The sequence below is a fragment of the Tupaia chinensis genome, unplaced genomic scaffold (assembly GCF_000334495.1).
Source record: "Tupaia chinensis unplaced genomic scaffold, TupChi_1.0 Scaffold143678_1, whole genome shotgun sequence".
Taxonomy (NCBI): Eukaryota; Metazoa; Chordata; class Mammalia; order Scandentia; family Tupaiidae; genus Tupaia; species Tupaia belangeri.
This window is the reverse complement of record NW_006203526.1, coordinates 268,650-291,245: the sequence shown is the minus strand read 5'-3', so window position 1 is coordinate 291,245 and position 22,596 is coordinate 268,650. Positions and strand designations below refer to the sequence as shown.

At 41.7% G+C, this 22,596-nt stretch overlaps 1 protein-coding gene across 1 annotated transcript in view; it reads right to left on the bottom strand.

The window, feature by feature from the left end:
- VEGFD (vascular endothelial growth factor D) overlaps positions 1–22,596 on the bottom strand; it is a 30,273-nt gene that overhangs the window by 4,002 nt on the left and 3,675 nt on the right. Inside the window, exons 2-5 of the mRNA XM_006164695.3 lie at positions 11,726–11,933; positions 7,919–8,109; positions 4,968–5,116; positions 2,157–2,257 (exon numbers count right to left, since the gene is read on the bottom strand). Coding sequence (XP_006164757.1) covers positions 2,157–2,257; positions 4,968–5,116; positions 7,919–8,109; positions 11,726–11,933 — 649 coding nt within the window. The remainder of the gene's footprint in view (positions 1–2,156; positions 2,258–4,967; positions 5,117–7,918; positions 8,110–11,725; positions 11,934–22,596) is intronic.

The window sequence follows — 22,596 nt, the reverse complement described above, 5'->3', positions numbered from 1 at the left end:
GCAGGCTAGTTGGCTAGCTGTCCTCATGCGGTTCTAGGCAAGTTATCCTCTGGCAGAGAATGGCTGGGCACTTGGTGGGAAGGGTGTAGAGGATCTTCAAGATCCGCATGGGCATATAAACTACATGGATTTGAAGTTTTCCTAAAACGTTCAGAGGGAAGCTGGAAGACAGAAGACTAGGAAGTAGGTCGCTATTTGCAGTTTCTAGGACAAATTCCTTAGAGTGTAATCCTGACTAGTCTTGCTTGTAGATCATCATTTTAAACAAGCAAGGCTTAAATTGCCCGATTTCTTCCTATTTTCTTCAGTGGAATCATGTCACACTTACAGAGAAATAGATGAAAAACACGTTCATTTTCAGTCAAATGTTCATCAGCCCAATCCCATAGCATTAGGGGTGGTGAGCAATGATGATGGCCTGTCTTATTTTGTTCCCAATGTCCCTTAGCACAATAGCCATGTCTTGCTTTTAGTTTGCCCTGGTTCCAGAAAAGGCTTTATCTTATCCCCAATTTCTTTTTTCAAATCATTGGCATGTTCTCACATATCGCACGTGAAATAAATCAAGTTCAAAATGACTTTACATTGGGACCAGCAGCTAGTGCAATGGCTATGTCACTGGACTCCCATGTAGTCGACCATGGTTTGAGTCCCGGACCTGGTGGCTTAAACTCAAGCCGGGCACGTGTGCGTGCGTGCCCAAGATCCCGAGAGGAGAATGGAGGAGAAGGGATTGCGGCGTGGCCATCCCCCCTGGGGGGGTGATTTCTTGTTTTCTGTCTCTCCGTCTCTCTCCGTCTGTCTGGCGAGCGCACACGCCCCAGAGCAAAAAGCTCTCCAAAAAAGAAGAAAAAAAAAATGACTTTACGTTGCTGTGAAGGGATTGCGGCGTGGCCATCCCCCATTGAGGAATGAGTTCTCACTTTCCCTATCTCAGTCTCTCTTTGGTGAGTGCACACACCCTATGGTAAAACCTAAATAAAGAAATAGGGACCAGCAGTTAGCGTAATGGCTATGTCACTGGACTCACATGTAGTCGACTGTGGTTCACATCCCGGACCCGGTGGCTTAAAACTCACGCCAGGCGCGTGTGCATGCGTGCCCAAGATCCCGAGAGGAGAATGGAGGAGAAGGGATTGCGGAGTGACCATCCCCCCTGGGGGGTGATTTCTCACTTTCTGTCTCTCTGTCTCTCTCTGTCTTTCTGGCCAGCACACGCACCCTATAGCAAAAACCTCTCAAAATAAAAAGAAAAAAAAAATAAAAGAAATAAACAAGACTTACAACACTGCCTGGTCACAGTAAGTACTCAATAATGTTTGTTGCTGTTGTTATTTTTTATCACTATTATTAAAGAAAACAATACACTACATTTCAAAGCTTTGAAATGTGGTCCTATTTTTGGAACATTAAAACAATTTCTGGGGCCAGCACGTAGCGGGTGGTTAAGGAAATCAGTAAACTATGACTGACAAGGGTTTAGTCTTGATGTGGCCTGCCATAAAGTTTGACATCATCTTTCAAATTCAATGGTTTGGGACGCTCTAATCACTTGGAGTCTTTTTTTGAGATTAAAAAGCAAAGAGATGCATGCAATTACAACATGGCGGGCTCTACTTCTATCACTCTGAGCGCTGTGGCCTTAAAGAAATTAGTAGACATCTTAGAGTGTCCACGTCTTAATTGTAATGAGGAGATAATAACAGTACAACATAGGGTTGTTGTGAGGATTACATGAATTCACACCTATAAAAGACTTATGGGGCCAGCAGATGGTGTAGTGGTTAAGGTGCTGGACTTCCACATGGCCAACTATGGTTCGAATCCTGGACCCGATGTCTTGAAAAACATGCTAGAAGCGTGTGTATGCATGCCCAGAATCCCAAGAGGAGACTGGAGGAGAAGGAATTGCAGCGTGGCTATACCCCCTTGGGGAATAGCTGATTTCTCACTTTCTCTGTCTCTCTACAGTGAGTACATGTGCCCTGTGGCAAAAAAATAAAAACTACTACAAATAATAAGTTAATTAATTAAGCAACTTAAAACAAGTGAACCAAAACACAAGACTTACAACATTGCCTCATCACAGTAAGTACTCAGTAATGTTTGTTACTGTTGTTATTTTATTACCACTATTATTTCACTACTATCATTACCTTCTGTTTCAGGCAGTGGATTCTCCTCCTGTAAAACGCATTTACATTTGTTGCTGTCCCATAACATGTCAATAGGACAGGGTTTCTTGGCATTTGAACAGCTAGGAAAAGAAAACAATACACTGCATTTAAAAGTGTTTAAGAGTAAAAAAAAAAAGAAAGAAAGAAAAAAAAGCATTTACGAGTAGTCATATTTTTGGAACTTTAAAACAGTATCTGGGGGCCAGCAGCTAGCGTGGTGGTTAAGGCTCTGTACTCCCACAATGGCCAACCACAGTTTGCGTTCTGGACCCGGTCACTTCAAAATCATGCTGAACATGTGGGCATGCACGCCTAAAACCCTGAGGGCAGAATGGAGGAGATAGGATTGCTTGCAGCATGGGGTGGGGGGGATTTCTAACTTTCTCCTCTCTGGCAAGCATACACACCCTATGACAAAAACAAAAATTTCTCAGTGGAGAATAAATTTCTTAAACTTATTTTTATTTCAGTTGGGAGAAACAAGTTTTTGAACTCTATTGCACAGCGTGGCGATTCCAGTTAATAATAATGTTTTGTACATTTCAAAATTGCTGAGAGTAAATTTCAAATATTCTCACCACAAAAAAATATTAAGTATGTGAGAATAGTTAAGATTGTTACAGGGACCAGCAGTTAGAGTAATGGCTATGTCGCTGGACTCCCACGTAGCTGACCGTGGTTCAAGTTCCAGACCTGGTGGCTTAAACTCACGCCAGGTGCATGTGCGTGCGTGCCCAAGATCCTGAGAGGAGAATGGAGGAGAAGGGATTGTGGCGTGGCCATCCCCCCTGGGGGGTGATTTCTCACTTTCTGTCTCTCTGTTGAGCGTATGCGCCCTATAGCAAAAACCTCTCAAAAAACAAACAAACAAACAAAAACAAAAACAGATTGTTACAAAGTGTAATTCATATTTACGAGTGACATCTTATTAGTAATTCTGTAATTACAAATGTTCTATTTGGAAACTAAACTGCAATTTTGGAAAGTTATGAGCTTTTTAAGAAGATTGGTGGAAAAACTATGTAAATTGTAGCTGTCAACAGTTTAATAAAAGTAATTATTATTCTAACATACCTCCTAAAATGATCTTTAAAATGGAGATAAGAACATTAGCCAGGACAGCAGGAGCAAATATTCTTTTCCTATAAGCTCTCTCTTCTGCTCAAGAGAGGTAAAGGCGCTTTCTTGAGTCAGTGTTAACTAACAATCACTAGCTTACCCCTTCACTCGCCACTCATAAAAATATCTATCGCTTTTCATTTGCAAAATTTAAATTTCTAACTTCATTCCTTTTCTTTTTCTTTCTCCTTTTATTTATTTATTTTTTTAATTTGCTATAGGGTGCGTGTAGGTACCAGAGTCAGAGAGAGAGTGGGAGAAGCTGAGCAAGCAGCCCTGGGAGGATGGCTGTGGTACAATCCCTTCTCCTCCATGCTCCTGTCTGGATATTGAGGATGCACACGTAAGCACTCAGTGTGTTTTCCAAGCTGCAAGATCCAGAACAGCCCCTTATCAGTGCTTGTACTTTGCCCTTTATTTGTTTCTCTGTATTAAATTGTTTTCTTTTCCAAATCAATGATCCTTACCTTTGGTTTCAGAACACTTTAGGGTGTCATCATTTATCTTATAATCACAAATGTAGTCTCAAGAAAATTTCAATGTGGCATTAACTTTAAGTCCATTTCATTTAAAATAAGAATTTTCCACTTGGCACTCTTAAGGGGATAGGTTTGAAAAGTACAAAACTCATACACTGATAGTTTTGCCACTTCCCAATGACTCCAGGAGTCCCCTGCCCCCACCCCCAGCCTGTTTCAGGACTTACACATTACAAATAGCCTGAAACTAAGTTTACTTAGTGCCTTTTGTGGAATGGGGAGACATGTGCCAAATTTGAGGCAGGAAATATTTTATAACTGTATTAGACTCTGCATATTAAGAACAAAGGGATCTACAAGCAGACTGCTGAGTTCATAACTGCTGAGCTTTTTGGTCTCACCATGAATCACACCTAATCAAAATATTTTTTATATAATATTTTAAATAATATTTGCCAAACAGTTACTACCAGCAGATCTGAGCTAGAAACTAAAAGATGAAGAACTGGAAGACAAAGCTATGACTCTAGAATTCATGATGTATTCTCTACATGTAGCTTTGGCACAGGCAAGAACAAGAATAACTGCGCGCGCACACACATGCACACACACACGAAAGCTTACAGATCTTCTTCTGGGATCTGGATGGATCTTCTGATAATTGAGTATGGATGTCGGGGGGCTGTTGGCAAGCATTTACAACCTGTATGGTTGGCGACTTTGACAGGCACTAATTCAGGTACTGAGGTCAAAGGCACTGATATCTCAAAGAGCTATAACAGAGAGAGATAACCACAATGCATCTATTATTTTATTTTATATAATATATCTAAAAATTTCTATAGTCTGCATTTTTGCCTTTGTCATTTATGGTAGTGACTTAGCAGAGTTGTTGATTAAGAATGAAACTAATAATGGTGAGAGCTCACAGAATGCTGGGCTGGGAGTCAGGAGGCTGAGCCTTCTCACCATGAATCACACCTAATCAAAATATTTTTTATATAATATTTTAAATAATATTTGCCAAACAGTTACTACCAGCAGATCTGAGCTAGAAACTAAAAGATGAAGAACTGGAAGACAAAGCTATGACTCTAGAATTCATGATGTATTCTCTACATGTAGCTTTGGCACAGGCAAGAACAAGAATAACTGCGCGCGCACACACATGCACACACACACGAAAGCTTACAGATCTTCTTCTGGGATCTGGATGGATCTTCTGATAATTGAGTATGGATGTCGGGGGGCTGTTGGCAAGCATTTACAACCTGTATGGTTGGCGACTTTGACAGGCACTAATTCAGGTACTGAGGTCAAAGGCACTGATATCTCAAAGAGCTATAACAGAGAGAGATAACCACAATGCATCTATTATTTTATTTTATATAATATATCTAAAAATTTCTATAGTCTGCATTTTTGCCTTTGTCATTTATGGTAGTGACTTAGCAGAGTTGTTGATTAAGAATGAAACTAATAATGGTGAGAGCTCACAGAATGCTGGGCTGGGAGTCAGGAGGCTGAGCCTTACCCACCTTTCTGAAGTATCTAACTTTGGTCAAATCTCTTAACATTTTGGTGTCACTGGGACCCTTGTAAGATGGTACACGTCAGCCCCTGCTCCTGCTTTAAAGTGGAATGCAAATTGTAAGGCCTTGATGAGATTAAAGCTATGAAGGTGCTGTGAAATCTTGGTGGATAAGATTATTATTCAAACCGTGTACTTATCCCTTCTCAGACCATCTCTTTTGAAGAAATATAATTTCATGTCTCTTGACTTTAGACTCAGCCACGTCACTGCTTTGGCTAGTGGGACATTAGTAGACATGACACAAGTACAAACTTGAACTATGCATGCACGCGTTCTGGGATTTGTTTTCTTGTGCTTATGCTGTAGCCACGGAAAGAGTATGATCCGGCAGGCTTGAAGGAGGCACAGGGAGCAGACTTGGACTCATGAAATCAAGTGAAGCTGAGTCTACCCTCAACTGACTGAACCTCAGATACTTGACTGAGACTAATTCATTATCATGTGAAGACACAAAATTTGAGGATGCTTGTTATGTAGCATTGTGTATTAACAGCTGACTGATACAAGACTATCATGCCCAAACAAATAAATATAGCTAACACCTATATCATTCTTTCTATGTTTCTAAATGTTAGATCCTGCATTTTTATATTAATTCATTTACCCTTTATAGTAACGCTACGGGATGGGGTTTTTAATTATCCTCATCCTACAGATGAAGAAACAGACATACAGAGGAATTGTGTAATTTGCTAGAGTGGTTTTTGGATATGTGCGCTGGGTTATTTGCCACTCCTCATCTATAACTGCAGAGAGCAAGTTCATGTCGGCCAGTAGATGACATGGCCCTGGACTTGAACTTCATGCACTGTCCATTCAATCATCATTCCATGCCGTCCTTACTACATCGACTATTCATTTACTCTGTTTCTAAAAGGTAGTTCACCAAATAGTCCATAACTTTTGGATAAGAGGTAGGTTTTTTTTTAATGATCCATTATTAAAATGTTCAAATATGCTATTTGCAAAGAAAAAACTGCTGTACACTTAGGCTTAAGTACATTCTTTGAAACTAATCATTTGCTGAGTACAACTGTCAAAATACTCAACTATCTCTTACGAGGAAACAATCCATTAAAGTTGCATTTATTCTGACCTCTCAATATGTGACGGGACATCCATGCGTCTAAGAGTGTTTTGAGAGTGTTTGCTTTGCATAAACATCTTCTCGTGCAATTCTTCAGCTACGCTCTAGGGAATAACATGATCATAAAGTCAATCCTCTTTATATTGAACAAGCTTTGTTTCTACCAACAGTGGATGCTTAGCCATACTCGGGTCTTTTGTGATTGTTAGCCATACCCGGGTTTTTTTTTTTTTTTTTTTTAATTGTCAAATAATAGAGGTCAGAATATTCACAAGTTCCAAGATTCTTTCAAAGGATTTAGGGAAAAAACCCTCCAGTTTAAAGGATATTTTAGAGGGTAAGGGAAAGAAAATTAAGGGTAAGTTAACCAATTAACAAAAAAAATTGGCATTGAGGTAATTAACTAACATGGGCATATTTGGTACCTATGGAGTTTTTATTGTACTATCTCTTCTCAGGATCACAAAGGAAGATTGTATAGGCCAATGTGACAAGAAAGCAAACCAACCACGTGAGGAATTCACAGCAAAGAACCAAAAGGAAAGTATTCAATAGTTTGACTTGTAGCTTTTTAGCATTGTTTTCCTGGGTTTGTTACCACTGCTCACATAGGCAACATTTATCACATTTTACAAAAACACTGTAGACATTGAAAGCGAAATGTATCTACTGGGCAAAGGGGATCTTCAAAGGTGGAGAGGAGAGAATACTTCTTTCATGGGGACTGCAGAACTATTTACAAAGGGCTCAGGCTGAATCTTCTCTATTTGCTCCTCTTTCTCCCTTCCCCACCAGGCTCTGTGCCCAGCTCTGAGCCCCATGACTGCATCTATAGGCTTCTTGCCTCTCTAGCCCTTGTCTCCTCTCCCTGCCAGGCTAAGAATTAGGCAGTTGCTGGTCCAGCATCCCTCTTGTCCACTTCCCCTCAGGGTTCCTGTAACTGCTCCTTTACCTTGCCTCTTCAGTCTAAAGGTGGGAAACGGCTCCCCCTTTTTGCTGGCGCTAGGTGCTTCCACATCCCTTCCCCCAGCCCTGCCCACCCTTCACTGAGCTCTTCTCAGCCACTCCATCTGAGTAACACAGAACCTAACAGATGCACAAGACAGTGCTGTTAACCACCTCCTTCCTGTTAACCACCTGTGCTAGTAACTTCCATATGGTTTTATCATCCTTGACTTTATAGCACCAGAGAGACAGTAACTATTAAGGGGTCAGACTCTGGAGTCCCACAGACCTGGGTTTGAATCCCAGCTCTGCCACTTGCCAACTATGTAACTTGAGATAAGTATGTCTCCTAAGGTCAGTTTCCTTGTCTACAAAGAAGGCTGAAATACCCTCTTAGCTCGTTTCAGGGGTTAAACGAGATGGCATCTAGTACCGTGCTTGGCAGCGAGGTCAGCTGTAGCTGCCGACACGGTGGCCATCCGGGCTTGGGCGAGCGCACTCGCTGACGTCCGCGTACCTGTTTGGAAACGTACGAGGTGCTGGTGTTCGTGCAGACCAGGCTTTCCTCATTGCAGCAGCCGCCGCACCGGAACACATTCACGCAAGGGGGCTTGAAGAACGTGTTGGTGCTCCTCCCCAGCTCGCTGGCAACCTCCACGCACGTCTCTCTGGGGCTGCACTGGGTTCTTTGCCACTCCTCATCTATAACTGCAGAGACCAAGCTCATGGGGGACAGCAGAAGACGTGCTTCTGACATGCCGAACGCAGTCCTCTCCATGCGCTTACTGCTTGTTTATTCTACTAGATGGGTGCTTTTTTCCAGTCAGTCCTTTAACCAAAGATGACAGAAAACTTCCAATCCAAATCTGTGTTCCGTCCCATTCATACTATACCTTCACGGAACATAAGGATTTTATTTCCCTTTGGAGAAGAATGCCACAGCCCTTACATAATCACATCGGACACCTCTGGAGAAGCTGGCTAACACAGAGGGAAGCACGTAGAGAAATAGCATGTAACTGTTTTTATCAAGCAGTCCACAGCAGACAGCTGGATAGCAATGCTGCTTGAAGCCAGGCGCAGGTGGTTTTAGCACTATCGAGAAATGTGTTTCTGTTGGCTGTTTAAGTGAGAATAGAGGGATTTAAACCTGGCAAAAATAGGAATGGAGATTTAAGTGGAACTAATCTTTCCTCAAATCAGAGTTTCCTCATTTGCAAGTGCTTGATACTGATGTTTATATAAAATGATACCATAAACCTGTTCATTTTTATGGAAGGAGTGATCCTCTGGCCACAGCTCATTTGAAGAAAACAAGAAGAAGAGAACCAAGCCTTTGGGGATGAAAAGAAAATGACATGTTTTCTTGTAAAACAGTGCTTGTTTTTCTCTCAGTTTTTTTTTAATTAGTTTTGGACAAGAATAGTTACTGCTATATAGCCTTTCTGTGGCTATTGTTTGGGGAAGATTCAATTGTGTGATACACACACTTAAGGCCTTCCTCTTAGCACGCTATAGCACTGAAGTTTGCTGTACGTTAGGGATAGTGGTGAAAAGCTCTTGCAGTAGGTAGTTTCGAAGCTGACTCCCAATAATCCCCACCTCCTGGTACTCCCATGTTGTGTAATCCCTTCCCCCTAATGTACGGGCTAAACCTACTGTCATGCTTCTCTCTCTCTTTTAAGGTTTTTGCTATAGGGCACGTGTGCTAGCTGGAGGGAGACAGAGACAATGGAAGGAAAAGTGAGAAATTATCCCCCCCTGGGGGGCCATGCCACCATCCCTTCTCCTCCTTTCTCCTTTTGGGATTGCGGGCATACACACGCACATGCCCAGAATGATTTTCAAGCTGCCAGGTCTGTGACCCGAACCGTGTTCAGACGTGTGTGTGTTCAGCACCTTAACCACCAGGTCACCTGCTGGCCCTAAGCATCTTTTTTGAAAAATTTTATTTTATTTCTTTCATAAGAGAGGAGGGTGCATGAGAGACAGGCACCCCCAACAGGATCTCATCATGATCCTCTTCCTCCAGCTAGTCAGAATCCTGGGTGCATGGGGTCTGCTGTGTTTCAGGTCGACCCCAGATCTGAGCCTGCAGTCAGCCCTGTGGCTTCTAGCACTGCCAATCAGTATGCTACCCACTGCGCTACCAAGGCTGGGCCAGTGACTTGCTTCTTGTGAAGAGAATATATCAAAAGTGATGGGAAGCCACTTCCAGGCTTAGGAAACAAGACTCTGTGGTGTATCTGGTCTCCTGCTGGTGCACTCTTTCTCTCAGTCTCTCACTTTTTTCTTTTTCTGGAGAGGTTTTTGCTATAGGGCACGTGCACTTGCCAGAAAGACAGAGAGAGACAGAGAGATAGAAAGCGAGAAATCACCCCCCGCGGGGAATGGCCACACCACAGTCCCTTCTCCTCCATTCTCCTCTCGGGATCTTGGGCACACACGCGCATGCACCAGGCATGAGTTTAAGCAACCGGGTCCAGGACTCGAACCACGGTTGACTACATGGGAGTTCAGTGACACAGCCATTACACTAACTGCTGGTCCCAGACACTGAGTTTTTAAAATCACCTCGTCTTGGTTTTATGGTGATGTTTGGTCATTTTCATGGAATATAGCCAGGTTCACGTCAAGCCTTTGGCTAGGCAATCTGGTTAAAGCTTTTGACCCAACCCCTTTGATTTCATGAAGTCCATGCTAACTCACCATATGGAAACAACTAGAACTTTAAACCCCTGGCTGATGTGGCTTCGAATCCATGCTTCCTACCATCTCAATTCACTTAGGTACACAGTCCTACACATGAACATAGGGCATGCTATTCACTCTCATGCCCATGGTGCTGCCAAGGGCCTTTTCCCCATCTGGCACAGCCTTCCCCACGGCCAACCACAGACGGCTATGTGACATCATCGCCTCTTTACCAATGGAAAAAATAATGACAACTCTAGGGAGAAAGAAAAGAATAATTTTGGTTTAGGAGTCTACTTGCATCTAATCAGTTAGCAGGTATTCATGTAACTAAAATCTGTAACGCTAGATCAACAATGACACAGTAGATCTTGTGTTATTTTGGTGTATCATCAAAAACTTAAATGCTGGTTGTCCCAGGGCCTAGTGGTTCAGGGAGCCAGATCCCACATGGTCAACCACACCATTTTAATCCCAGCCTCAGCAACTTGAGAAACACTCTGTGTTTGGGGCATGCATGCCCCAAATCCTGACAGGATGGAGAAACAGAAGAGAAGGGCATGACCATCTCCCATTGGGGGAGGTGCTTTCTTCCACTCCCTCCCTCTCTATCTCACTGCCTCTTTCTGGCAAGCACATGCACCTTCTGGCAAATTTTAAAAAAGGAAAGGAGTTAAATGCTTAATTGGAGGCTACACAACTTTATTTGACAAGCATTTCATTCATAATGGCATAGTACATACATACAGTGATTTTCTTACAAAGAACCTCTCCATATTTTACTGGGGAATGATAATTCCCTTTATTTCAAATTATGTTATTTTCTAGTCTGGAGTTTGAATTATTTTGTCAAAAGAATGTTTTCCCTCCATTATTCTCCTGGTATACTTTTAGCCATTATGATGTTGTAACTTCCAACTTTCACTTTTTACTTTTACTAAAAATCACAGAATTTTGAAGAAATAAGAAAGCTATACCTAATATATTGGTTTTATCAATGTATGCATGGCAGTAGGATGCTCCTCCTTGATGAACACCTAGTTTGCGTTTTTAAGTACATCTTATTTGTTTATTTTATTTTATTTTATTTTTTTGCCATAGGGAACATGTGCTTGTTGGAGAGAAAGAGAGACAGTGAGAGGGAAAGTGAAAAATCACTCCCTGGGGGGATGACCATGCCACAATCTCTTCTCTTCTTAGAATTCTGGGCATGCACACACACATGCCCAGTGTGATTTTCAAGGCACCAGGTCTGGGACTGAACTATGGTCAGCCATGGGCAAAGCCTGTATCTTACCCAAAACGCCACTTGCTAGCCTCGATTTTTTTAAAAAATTAACAACAGTCTTTCTGGGTTGGTTTCACCCTCACATCTCCGAGTTAAATTTATTTCTCTATTTCAAGTGTTTTGAATTTTTTTAAATCTCAAAATCATATTGAATCTATTTCTTTGTGCTTAAAAATTTTTTAAAATCAGAATTGTGCTCTAATAGCAAAATTAGAGTGTCCCTTCCCCCATGTTTTGTCTTTCCTTTGACATGAGAGTGCCGAACTCAACTTGTGGAGCAAGTTGATGCATTCACCATTATCTGATGCAGAGAAAGATTTGCTTCCACATCTCCATACCTACCTTTTAGAGTCTCAGTGTCATAGAAAGTAGCCGCAAACCTGGTGGACCGATGGGATGCCGAGCGAGAATCCAGACTGGTTAGACCTTTGAGCTTCAGCCGGCATCTCCACAGCTTCCAGTCCTCAGAGTGCGTGATTCGCAGCAGTTCCTCCAAACTTGAAGCAGCCCGAATCTGCTGCTCGGATCGTTCCAACATTGGAGATGACCACTTAAAAAAAGAAAAAGCAAATACTGTACATCGCTTTAAGAGTAAGTTACTAAATTTAAAATTTGTCTTGAGAACTTTAATTGCTAATGCTTAAAAGTGTGAATGGATCAGAAGAGAAATTAGAGAGGTTATTCAAATCCACACCAGTGCCTAGGATTTAGGGCATCTAGTATTTCTGACTCACAGGCTGTTAATTTCGGATGGCTTCAGAGAGTTTACTTATTCCCCCTGGGTCCTCAGGACATCTACGAAGAGTACTGTAGTGGGTTGAATGGTGGATTTAAAATGATATGTCCACAACCCAACCCCCAGAACCTGTGAAGATCACCTTATTTAGGAAAAGAATCTGTGCAGATTTGATGAAGTTAAGGGTCTTGGGATGAGATCAGTCTGGATTATCCATGTGGACCCTAACTACAATGTAAAGTGACCTTATAAGAGACAGAAGAGAAGACACAGACACAGGGGGAAAGGCCGTGTGAAGATGGAGGTGGAGACTGAAGTGACATAGCAAAAAGCCAGTGACTTCCTGGAGCCTCCAGGAGTTTGAAGAGGCGGGCAGGATTCTCTACAAGAGCCTTTGGATGGAGCACAGCCTGCTGACACCTTGATTTCAGGCAGCCTTAGGAAATACAGATTTTTTTATCACCCTATTTTTTATAACAGTAGCCAATAACAATCCTTTTCATCTGATACATGCTGAGAGACTTATCCACAAAGGCCTAGGAACCCTGCCTATAGTGGCACAAAAAACATCTGGAGACCCTGATAACCTGACATTTTGAACTTCTAATATTCTTTCTCTCCCCTTCCCCCTTAAACCTGTTTGCTATTTCAAAAACATTATTTTTTTTTCTTGATAAAGTACTCTTCTAGAGTGTATGTTGAGAATTTGCTTTCTGCGCAGGTGCATGAACTGTACTGGCTGATATAATGCAACTGTTGTGGATGGGTGTGTGAAAAAAGAAAGAGGCAATAAAAAATCTCCATCAGGTAACCTCTTGTTCAAAATAGGGGGCTCAGTTACATAAACAATGATACATACATAGGATAAGTACTATGTGATCACCAAAGGAATGATGCAGAGGGAAATTCAGGCAGAATGAACTGAGATTTTCCCTGGGACGTGCTGGAGAAACAATACAATGATCTGTCCATGGTCACGGCCTAGGCTCTCCCTCACTGAGCCTGCAGTTACTGGGTTTTGTTTTGCCAGGTGTGCGGGTATGCAGGCTGAGGGCATTTTTAGAGCTGGGGTAAGAGAAGAGATTAAAGATCAGAAGGGCTGCAGAACTGTGCGAGAGAGGCTGGTGAGAAGGAGAGGTGGACGTCAGCTGCCTGCTGCAGGGAGAGGATGGGCGGGGGCAGAGCTGAGAAAATGGGACTCTGAGGAAGCTTTGTCTCACTAGAGATGTGATGTCTACTCTCCCCCATCACCTTTAAAAAATTAGTTAAAATCTGCATCAGTCATTATTATTTGGGGAGTAGGAATTTTAATTTTGTTTTTAAAGTTCCACAGTAGATCCTGAGAGTTATCCAAAGGCGAGTGTTCAGAAGAGCAAGTATGGTCAAAGTCATGTGTGATTCAGTTCTGATCTCTTTGAAAGTTATTTATGTGGGTATAATGCATTTACACTGATGCATATATATATCCCTTTATGTATATGTGAATAACATCTGGAGACATATCCACGAAAATGTAATCAATGGTTATGCTTTAGATCAGGGGCCATCAGACTATAGCCTCCTCTTCTAATTCAGCCTGTCACCTGCCTGTTCTTCTAAATAAATGGTTATCAGCACACAGCCATGTCCATTTGTTTACCTATTGTCTATGGCTGCTTTCATGCTACAGTGACACAGTTGAGGAGTTGAGACCTTTTTAGAACAGGAGACCATCATGGTGGTTTCAATATGGCGAACCATCCTATTTCTCTCAGTTCTTCCATATCCTCAGTCATTATTGTTTTCATTATTCTCTGTGTAATATTGTCTCTACTTTCTTTACTGAAATACTTAGTAGACATATGTTAGAGCCTTTTCGTCATCTTACATGTGTCTTTAAATGTGCTTTCATATTTATCTCTTTCCCCGTTCATCTCTCTGTAACATGTTATGGGCAAATTAACTGGTTCATCTTCCCAATCACCAGTTCTCCAATATGTGAATTTAGACATCATCATCTGAATGCATACTACTTTGTGTGGTATAATCTGAAGGAAAGTCATTAGTTCTCTTGTTAATTTCTAAGTTCACGTGGGATTCTCCCCTGAGGAAGCACGAGCATCTCCATAGCTCATTAATCTAGGCCATGTGTGACCACAGTGGCAGGCATGATGTTTGGAAAGGTATGACGACAGGGAAAAATGTGGAAGTAGCCATGTTATAGGAAGTCAAAGGCCTTTTGTATTCCCACTAATTTCAACTCTCAATTTCTATCTCCTCTCTTCCTCCAAAAAATATCTAGCCAAGTAATACATTAAAAAGTGAACAAAGGCATGATTTGGGGCTCTCAAGGAGCCCAACTGGGGGTGGGGGAGTGGACAGCAGAAACTTCACTTTGGTTAGGCACAGAGCAGATTTAGGAGTGGGAAAACTGGCAAATAAGATTGTGACACCACTTCACACCCAGTAGCCTGGCTATAGTTAAACAACAACAACACAAAAACTGGTAACACCAAGGGTCAGTGATGCAGAACAATGGGAACCCTCATACACTGTTGATAAGACTGTGAAATGGTACTGTCACTTTGGAAAAGAGTTCAGCATGGTCTTTTTAAAACTAAACACAAATTTCTCATATGACCAACCAATTACACTCCTAGGTTTCTACCCCCAAGAGATAGAAAATAGATTATTGGCTGCCTGGTATTGGGAGTGAGAATGGCAGTTTGTCATAAAAGAGCATAAGCGATTTCGTCTGGATGATAGATGCACAACTCAGTAAGTTCACTAAAAATCACTAACTACTTAAAACTTGAGAATGGATAAGTTTTATAATACGTAGATTGTATATATTTACCTAAAATAAAAAAGGATTGGATGGTTGAAGCCAGGCTATTGTACCTAAATTGGGAGACAATGGAAAATGTCAAAAAACTGAACAATGGAATAGAATCATATGGGGCATCCATTTCATTGATTTGCTCCTTCGTTCATTCTTTTGACTTTGACTTTAGTCCATGTGTTGCCTGTGCCTGGAATGCCTTCCACTCATTGTCTGGCTAAACCTTTCTCAGCTTGGTAGTGCCTTATCAGAGAAACCTCTCCGACAACTCCCACCCCTACCTAGGTCTGGTCCCTCTGTCACATGGATTCCTAGCACTACACCTGGTGCTTATCGCCACTGACACTAATGAATTATTTTATCATTACTTGCTTAGTGTTTGTATTCCCCACTATATTGTAGAAGTCACTTGAACAGTAATGGTATCTGTGTGATTCATATAACAACAGTAAGAGATTAATAAGTACTTTCTAAATGCTAAATGTATGAATAAAATTAATTTCCCAGAAGCTATAGAAAAGTCAACCCTGTGATTATTCATTGACTCAAAGTACATCATTTTCCTTTAAGTGTCTTCCTCCAGCTTTCTCCTTCCAAGTCCCAAACAAGTGCCACTCTTTCTATGAAGCATTCTATGAAGTCCCCAACTTAAAGTTTATTAGTCATGAACACACAGCATTTCCCTTCCTAGACTGTCATCTCCTTGAGTGTAGGATACATGTCCTTTTCATTTTTTATACATAATAAACACTTTATATCTAATGAAACTTATGTAATATGTGTATTAGGTCGTTGGAAAAGTCATGACATATTTTTTTGTCTTTCTATGCAACAATGCGTCATGACGTTCTGACGACCCAATACATATATGTGTGTTTGGCAGATAGTGATTGGGCCCAGTTTGTGTGATCTGTTTAATCTTCTGTATAGAGTACTGTTTCTCAGAATTTAATGTGCATACGAATTTCCCAGGGATCTTTTTATAATGCAGATTCTGATGCTGTAGGTTTGGAGTGAGACCTAGGATGGTGCATTTCTAACAAGCTCCCAGGTGATGGCAGTGCTGTTGGTTGGCTGCTTATACTTTGAGGAGAGTTTAGAGCAGAGGTTTTTCAACCTTGGCTTCCCCTTGAATCTATCTGGGAAGTCGATTTGAAGAAATGCTGATGCTTGGATCCTGTCCTCACAGATTCTCATTTTATGGGTCTGGACTGCAACTTTGCCATCAGGATTTTTCTTTTTTAAATCTCCCCAACTGTTAGCCATAGTAGAAGCTGGATGAGAGATATAAACAAACTCTCTATACTATCTTCACAACTTTTCTAAAAATTTAAAACTCCTTCAAAGTGAAAAGTTGATTAAAAAAATCTTCCCAAGAAATTTAAGTGGGAACCACTAATCTGAGGCACTTGCATGGTGATATTTAGCTCGAAGGCCTAGATTAGTGGCTGAGCTCTGTACAAGTTCACTCGTCTGCAGCAGGGGAGAATTGGTCAATGCATGCTGGGAAATAGTCGTATTCTTTAAATCCCATTAAGCTACTCCTTGGGTTCAAAATATTTGAATCAGTGTCCAGCACTGACCTGAATTTTTGAAGCCTTTTCCTAACTCAAGTCACCTGTTAGTTGACTACTTCCTAGCCTGTGTGATGTTTTCAAGATTGAAGACCAGCAACATGATTTCTCAGGCAAAGCAGCAGGATGAGTTTGGCCATCGTAAGTGAAACCATTGATTCAATTACCTCTCAAATTCCCAAAAGCCAAAACCACTAATTTCTCAAAATCAAATGAAGAATAATAGGTACTGGGACAGCCCTGTGGCCTAGTGCTTAAGGGAGCTGGATCCCACATGGTTGACTTCATAGTCCAAATCCTAGCCCCAGTGGCTTGAAATACACAGCAGACGTGTGTGCGTGTCTCAAACCCCTATGGGCTAAAGAAATGGAGGAGAAGGAACTGCAGTGTGACCATACCACATTAGGGTGCTTTCTTCCTCTCCCTCTCTTTTTGTCTGTCTCTGGTGAGTGTATGTGCCCTTTGGCATGAGAATATAAACATGGATGCCAAGTAGAAGGAGTTTGGCTTGGTTTCTGACTCTGGCTCTGAGCTGTCAGGTCATTAGCAAATTATTTCTAAGTGGGGATTCTGGCTACTTTCTTTGAAGAACTGCTAAGAGCATTTCTTGAGCCGATCCCTCACTGTTAAGAATTCTGTTCTAAATACAAAAAGAGACCAGCTTTTCCAAATTTCTCACTGGACCTCTCAATAGCTGTTAGTCTAAGAATGTGCTTCTAAACCTTTTAAAATCTGTTGAGAGGCAAGACAGTGCCACAACAGTAAAATGTAATACCCTTCAAGGTTGTTTCATGTGGGAAGGCTCTGAGTTCACATCGGGAGACCTCGCTGAGTACATTCTGCACATGCCTGGATCGAAGCCTGGCTGAGGCTGGGGTTGGATTGTGGTGTGGGGACTGTGTTGGGGGTGTACGTGCACGCACACACACATACTCTCTCTCTCTGTGTCTCTCTGTCTCACTTGCTCATGGTACAAAGAAAGAAATTTTAAAAAAGAAATTGCTGGTGCTATTTTCTTTGTCAAATTGTGTTGGCAATAGTCTTCAGGAAGTTTGGTGATAAGAAGATGTGGTGAATAGAAATTTTATATTTGGAATATCCAGAAGCTTTGGGGGTGTATTATGGAGGAAACACATTGTACATAACTTTCCCTAGATTTGCTTAAGGATTTCCAGGTGTGGCCTGGGGGTACAGTTCTCTTATTACTCACCCCTGGTGCTCAGGGGAACTGCAGTCAGCAATTTCCCTTTGTGGTGGGTTTGTGGAGGTGGATAGTGGGGATTCTGGCTACTTTCTTTGAAGAACTGCTAAGAGCATTTCTTGAGCCTATCCCTCACTGTTAAGAATTCTGTTCTAAATACAAAAAGAGACCAGCTTTGCTAAATTTCTCACTGGACCTCTCAATAGCTGTTAGTCTAAGAATGTGCTTCTAAACCTTTTAAAATCTGTTGAGAGGCAAGACAGTGCCACAACAGTAAAATGTAATACCCTTCAAGGTTGTTTCATGTGGGAAGGCTCTGAGTTCACATCGGGAGACCTCGCTGAGTACATTCTGCACATGCCTGGATCGAAGCCTGGCTGAGGCTGGGGTTGGATTGTGGTGTGGGGACTGTGTTGGGGGTGTACGTGCACGCACACACACATACTCTCTCTCTCTGTGTCTCTCTGTCTCACTTGCTCATGGTACAAAGAAAGAAATTTTAAAAAAGAAATTGCTGGTGCTATTTTCTTTGTCAAATTGTGTTGGCAATAGTCTTCAGGAAGTTTGGTGATAAGAAGATGTGGTGAATAGAATTTGTATATTTGGAATATCCAGAAGCTTTGGGGGTGTATTATGGAGGAAACACATTGTACATAACTTTCCCTAGATTTGCTTAAGGATTTCCAGGTGTGGCCTGGGGGTACAGTTCTCTTATTACTCACCCCTGGAGCTCAGGGGAACTGCAGTCAGCAATTTCCCTTTGTGGTGGGTTTGTGGAGGTGGATTAGGTAGCAATACAAATAATGCCAGGTTCCCGCCACCTCTTAGCCACTTCTGCTTCACTGGAAGAGCATTTTGCATTTCACCCTTAATTTGGTGGTTAAAGCACAGCTGAAACCACCAGATTTTTCCCGGGTCGGGATCCATGTTGCACTGTCACTCTCTGCTCCCAGCTGTCCTCCCTCCCTCACCTGACAAGACTTGTGAGAATAAGGCAAAGTTCTGTGACTGCCTCCCATAGCTCTCATTGGAAATATCCCCTCAAAGGAAGCTTTGCCTACTATTATAAAATGCTGTCATCTGGAGAAACTGCTTACTGAAAAGGAAAGAGCATAGATTAGAATTGTACAAAAGTGGAATTGAATAGTGTAACACTGTGGAAAATGTATTGGTGGTCTTATAAAGTTAAACATATACTCACCATATGACCCAGCAGTCCTGCTCCTGAGAAATTACCCTTGAAAAATGAGGCTCTTATGCTTATAAGAAGATACGTACACAAATGTTTATAGTAGCTTCATTTGTAACTGACGAAAAGCTGAAAACAACCTAATGTGTCATTCAATGGGTGAATGGTTAGGCACTCCATGGAATATGACCCAGAAATAAGAAGGAAACTACTGGTAAGTGCGTCAACTTAGATGGATCTCAAAGGCATTATGAGCTACAGAAGTCGGTCTCAAAATGTTACAAACTGTGTAATTCCATTTACATGACATTCTCAAAAAACCAAAATGATAGTGATGGAGAACAGATCAGTGGTTGTCAGAGGTTGGGAGGAGAGTCTGACTGTAACGGGGTAGTGTCAGTGAACTTTGGAGAATGATGGGATGCTCTGTATCCCGAATATGGTTGTAGTTACACAAATCTATGCAAGCATCCAAATTGATTGAACTGTACACCAAAAGTAAAACAAAGTCAATTTTACTATTTAATGATTTTAAAAATAAAATAAGCTACTTCAAAACCAGGCACTGCTCCTTTTTAGCTATTTGACTGAGGGTAAGTTGCCTAACTTTTGCATCTGGTCCTAGGGATTTGGAGGTCTGTGTTTGATGGCCCTTGATATTGTTTAGTAACTAGAGAGGTTTAATTTGAAAAGAGCAAGATGTGGCAACTCCAATTACAGAAAATAAAAATTAAATAAAAAACTTTTCCAGGGTAAATCAAGGACAACTTTTTCTTTTCCCTTTAAAAACAAACATCTCTAAGAAGTAATTTCAGATGAAAGGTTAATTTCAAAGTATCTGCTCAGACTTTACATATGTCTTTATAGATGTGTGAAGAAAAACAAAACTCTTTTGTTAAACTTTTATGATTTGTTATTAGGGCCTGACTTTACCCAGAACAGATGGTGCGGGGCGTACCAACTGAGGCAGGGAGAAGAACGCACACTTGCTAATAATTATTGCTGCATTACGGCTGCTGTGGCTGCTCAGATGGAACTTGTCAAGGGCCTGCTCCTTCTTCTCTAAAATCCAGAAACCTGGCCATTTAGGGGTGGGTGGAGCTGTCCTTCATCCCATGGGCCTCTTGTTACTGGTGGATCTAACGACTCTGGCGGTTCTTTCACTGACACAAGTCTATATTTAAATGCATACATGAGAAATCCAGGGTGTTTAACTCATCTCAGACTGAGAAAGGGAACTACAATGCAGGAAGTGTGTGTGTGTGTGCATTTGTGTGAGTGCATTTGTGTGAGAGTGTGTGTGTGTGTATGTGGACGGCTGTCTAAGTATCTTAAAGAGATATTGGGAGCTAAGATGCCTGGGATCTCCATGTCCTCCAATTTGATGAGGATTGCTGGTAGTTCTCTCTCCAGCCAAATCATCTAGCATTTGGGGAGATGTCTCTGCCACCCTTTACATATTTTAAATCTGTGCTCTACTCAAATGCCTGTTTCCATTTGACACAGTTGTGCTTAAAAGTGTGGGGCAGATGAATGAGGAATGGGCTTGAGTGGCAAGTCAGCCCTAGGTCCTCTAAAATTATGCTCCTAACCCCGAGAGTATAGATTTCTGAGATCTGTTGCAGTCTCTCATCTCTGATCTCAAAGGTTAAGGGCCCAATGTCTAAAGAAACAGTCTTTTGTGGTGACTAGGTTATTGTTAAAAGCATCTTCATTCCCTCTTCATAACCCTTTCCACGGAGAAGCATATTTCCTAGCTCTATTGATGTTGGGTCATGTGATTTGCTTTGACCAATGGGACATTACGAGGCATGATGCAAGCAGCAGGGGCTCACAACTTAATTGTGATTTCCACCATCACCACAAAATGTCCGTTAGCCCACTGATCCAGAGATAACAAGAGACACGAGGCAGACCTGCACTCAACCCATGACTTAAGTCATAAACCTCTGGCTCCCAGTTGACCTACAAAGAGAATAAATTAGTGATGTTTTAACTGAAATTTGAACTGGTTACATAGCATTATTGAGCCAATAATGAACTGTTACAGCCCATTTCAGCCAAAGTGTATGTAGCATAACCCATTGGATGGGAAGAGGATCTTTATGCAAAACTTGATTGTCCTTTCTACAAAGTAGCCCTGCTGTGCCACTGGCAGTCAGTCTAGCACATCCTCTCTCAAATTGCTCCCTAAAAATCTAGTGGTCCCACTTCCACATCTATCGATCTCCCCCCCTTCTTCACCAACATCATTTGTGCCAAGATGTCCAGTGATCCCCAGTGACAATGTAATTATGAACCAAAGACACCATTGCAAATGCTTCTTTTACACTTTCATCCCACTCTGATCTTTTCACGGGAGTCTCCTATTTAGGATTAATTCAGGATGTTCATTCAATCAAGACCATACTCTTTCTTACTCTCTCCATAATGGAACAGTAAGGAACAGTAAATTTGCCATAGGGATATTTGACACGTCATTTTCTCTCTCCAGGAACACTACGCCATCTACTGGTCCCAGAATCAATTTTAGCCTAGACTCCAGGAAAGCAATCCTTATCTTCAACACATGGACGTTGCAGTTATTTAGTAACACTCAGTGAATAACAGAAAGAAATGTGTTATAAAAATTTATAGTACTACTTAAAGTTGCAGGCATTAAAACTGTCCTTCCCACAGGCCAAATCTTACTTCCTGGCTATTGGTAAGACGTGCAAATGACTAAGACATCTTTCTTTTATAAAAATATCATTTCCACTCATGTGCCTGGCACACAGCAGACATTCCACAAATGTTTGCTGAACTGAATATACGGGTTTCCTTCTCCCAGAGAGGAGCCTCCTGAGCAACCAAAATAAACGTGTCTTCCTTCAACACACTTCATCCCAGCCATTAGCCTCGTTTCCCATATCCACTAAAATTGTTCTGAGCATAAAAACCTGATTTTCTAAGCAAAAGATAGGTTCTTCCATGTATTAAAGAAGGGATGATGAAAACCAGTGAATTTTTCTTTCTTCTGTCTCCTGCCCCTCCCCCACATGTCTCCATACAATTCATTCTGTAGCATTGCCCTAAGACTAGGCCTGCTTTGACATTCCAAACGTATGTCCGGAAAAGCATTTAGAAGTGACCAAAGTCATGATGGATAGTCATTAATTCTGTTCATTAAGCATTTCCGGCTTTTGATCTTCAGAGCAAATGGTTAGATTGCATTTCCCGGCCCCTTGTTGCTACAATAGATAGGGCAGTGGGTCAAGGGACTGTGACCAGAAGTGGTGTGTGGGGGTGGCTTCTGGGCCAGAGCATTTAACTGCCAGAACTCTCCATCCTTCTGTCACAGTCGTTTATGACATTCAAAGTGTGGATGCTCAGCCAGCTTCATCCCAATGTGGATGACTCAGAAATTTACCAAATTTCTCAGGTGCCTACAATGGTGTGCTCAGGGCTAATGCACACAGATATGAGTCTGTGATAAAGCTCCTCAGAGTGGTTTAGTGCACATCCTGTGTGACTACATATGACTATCCCAACTGTATAAAAAAAGCTGGAGAAAACAGAAACAGAAATGAATCCCACTTCAGTAATCTGAGGTTACGCGGGCGCGGGAGGCTCAGGTTTAGCCCGACATAAAAGCCTGGGAGCCTGAGGCAAGAGGATCGTAATACAGCGAGGGGCTGTCAAAAAAAAAAAAA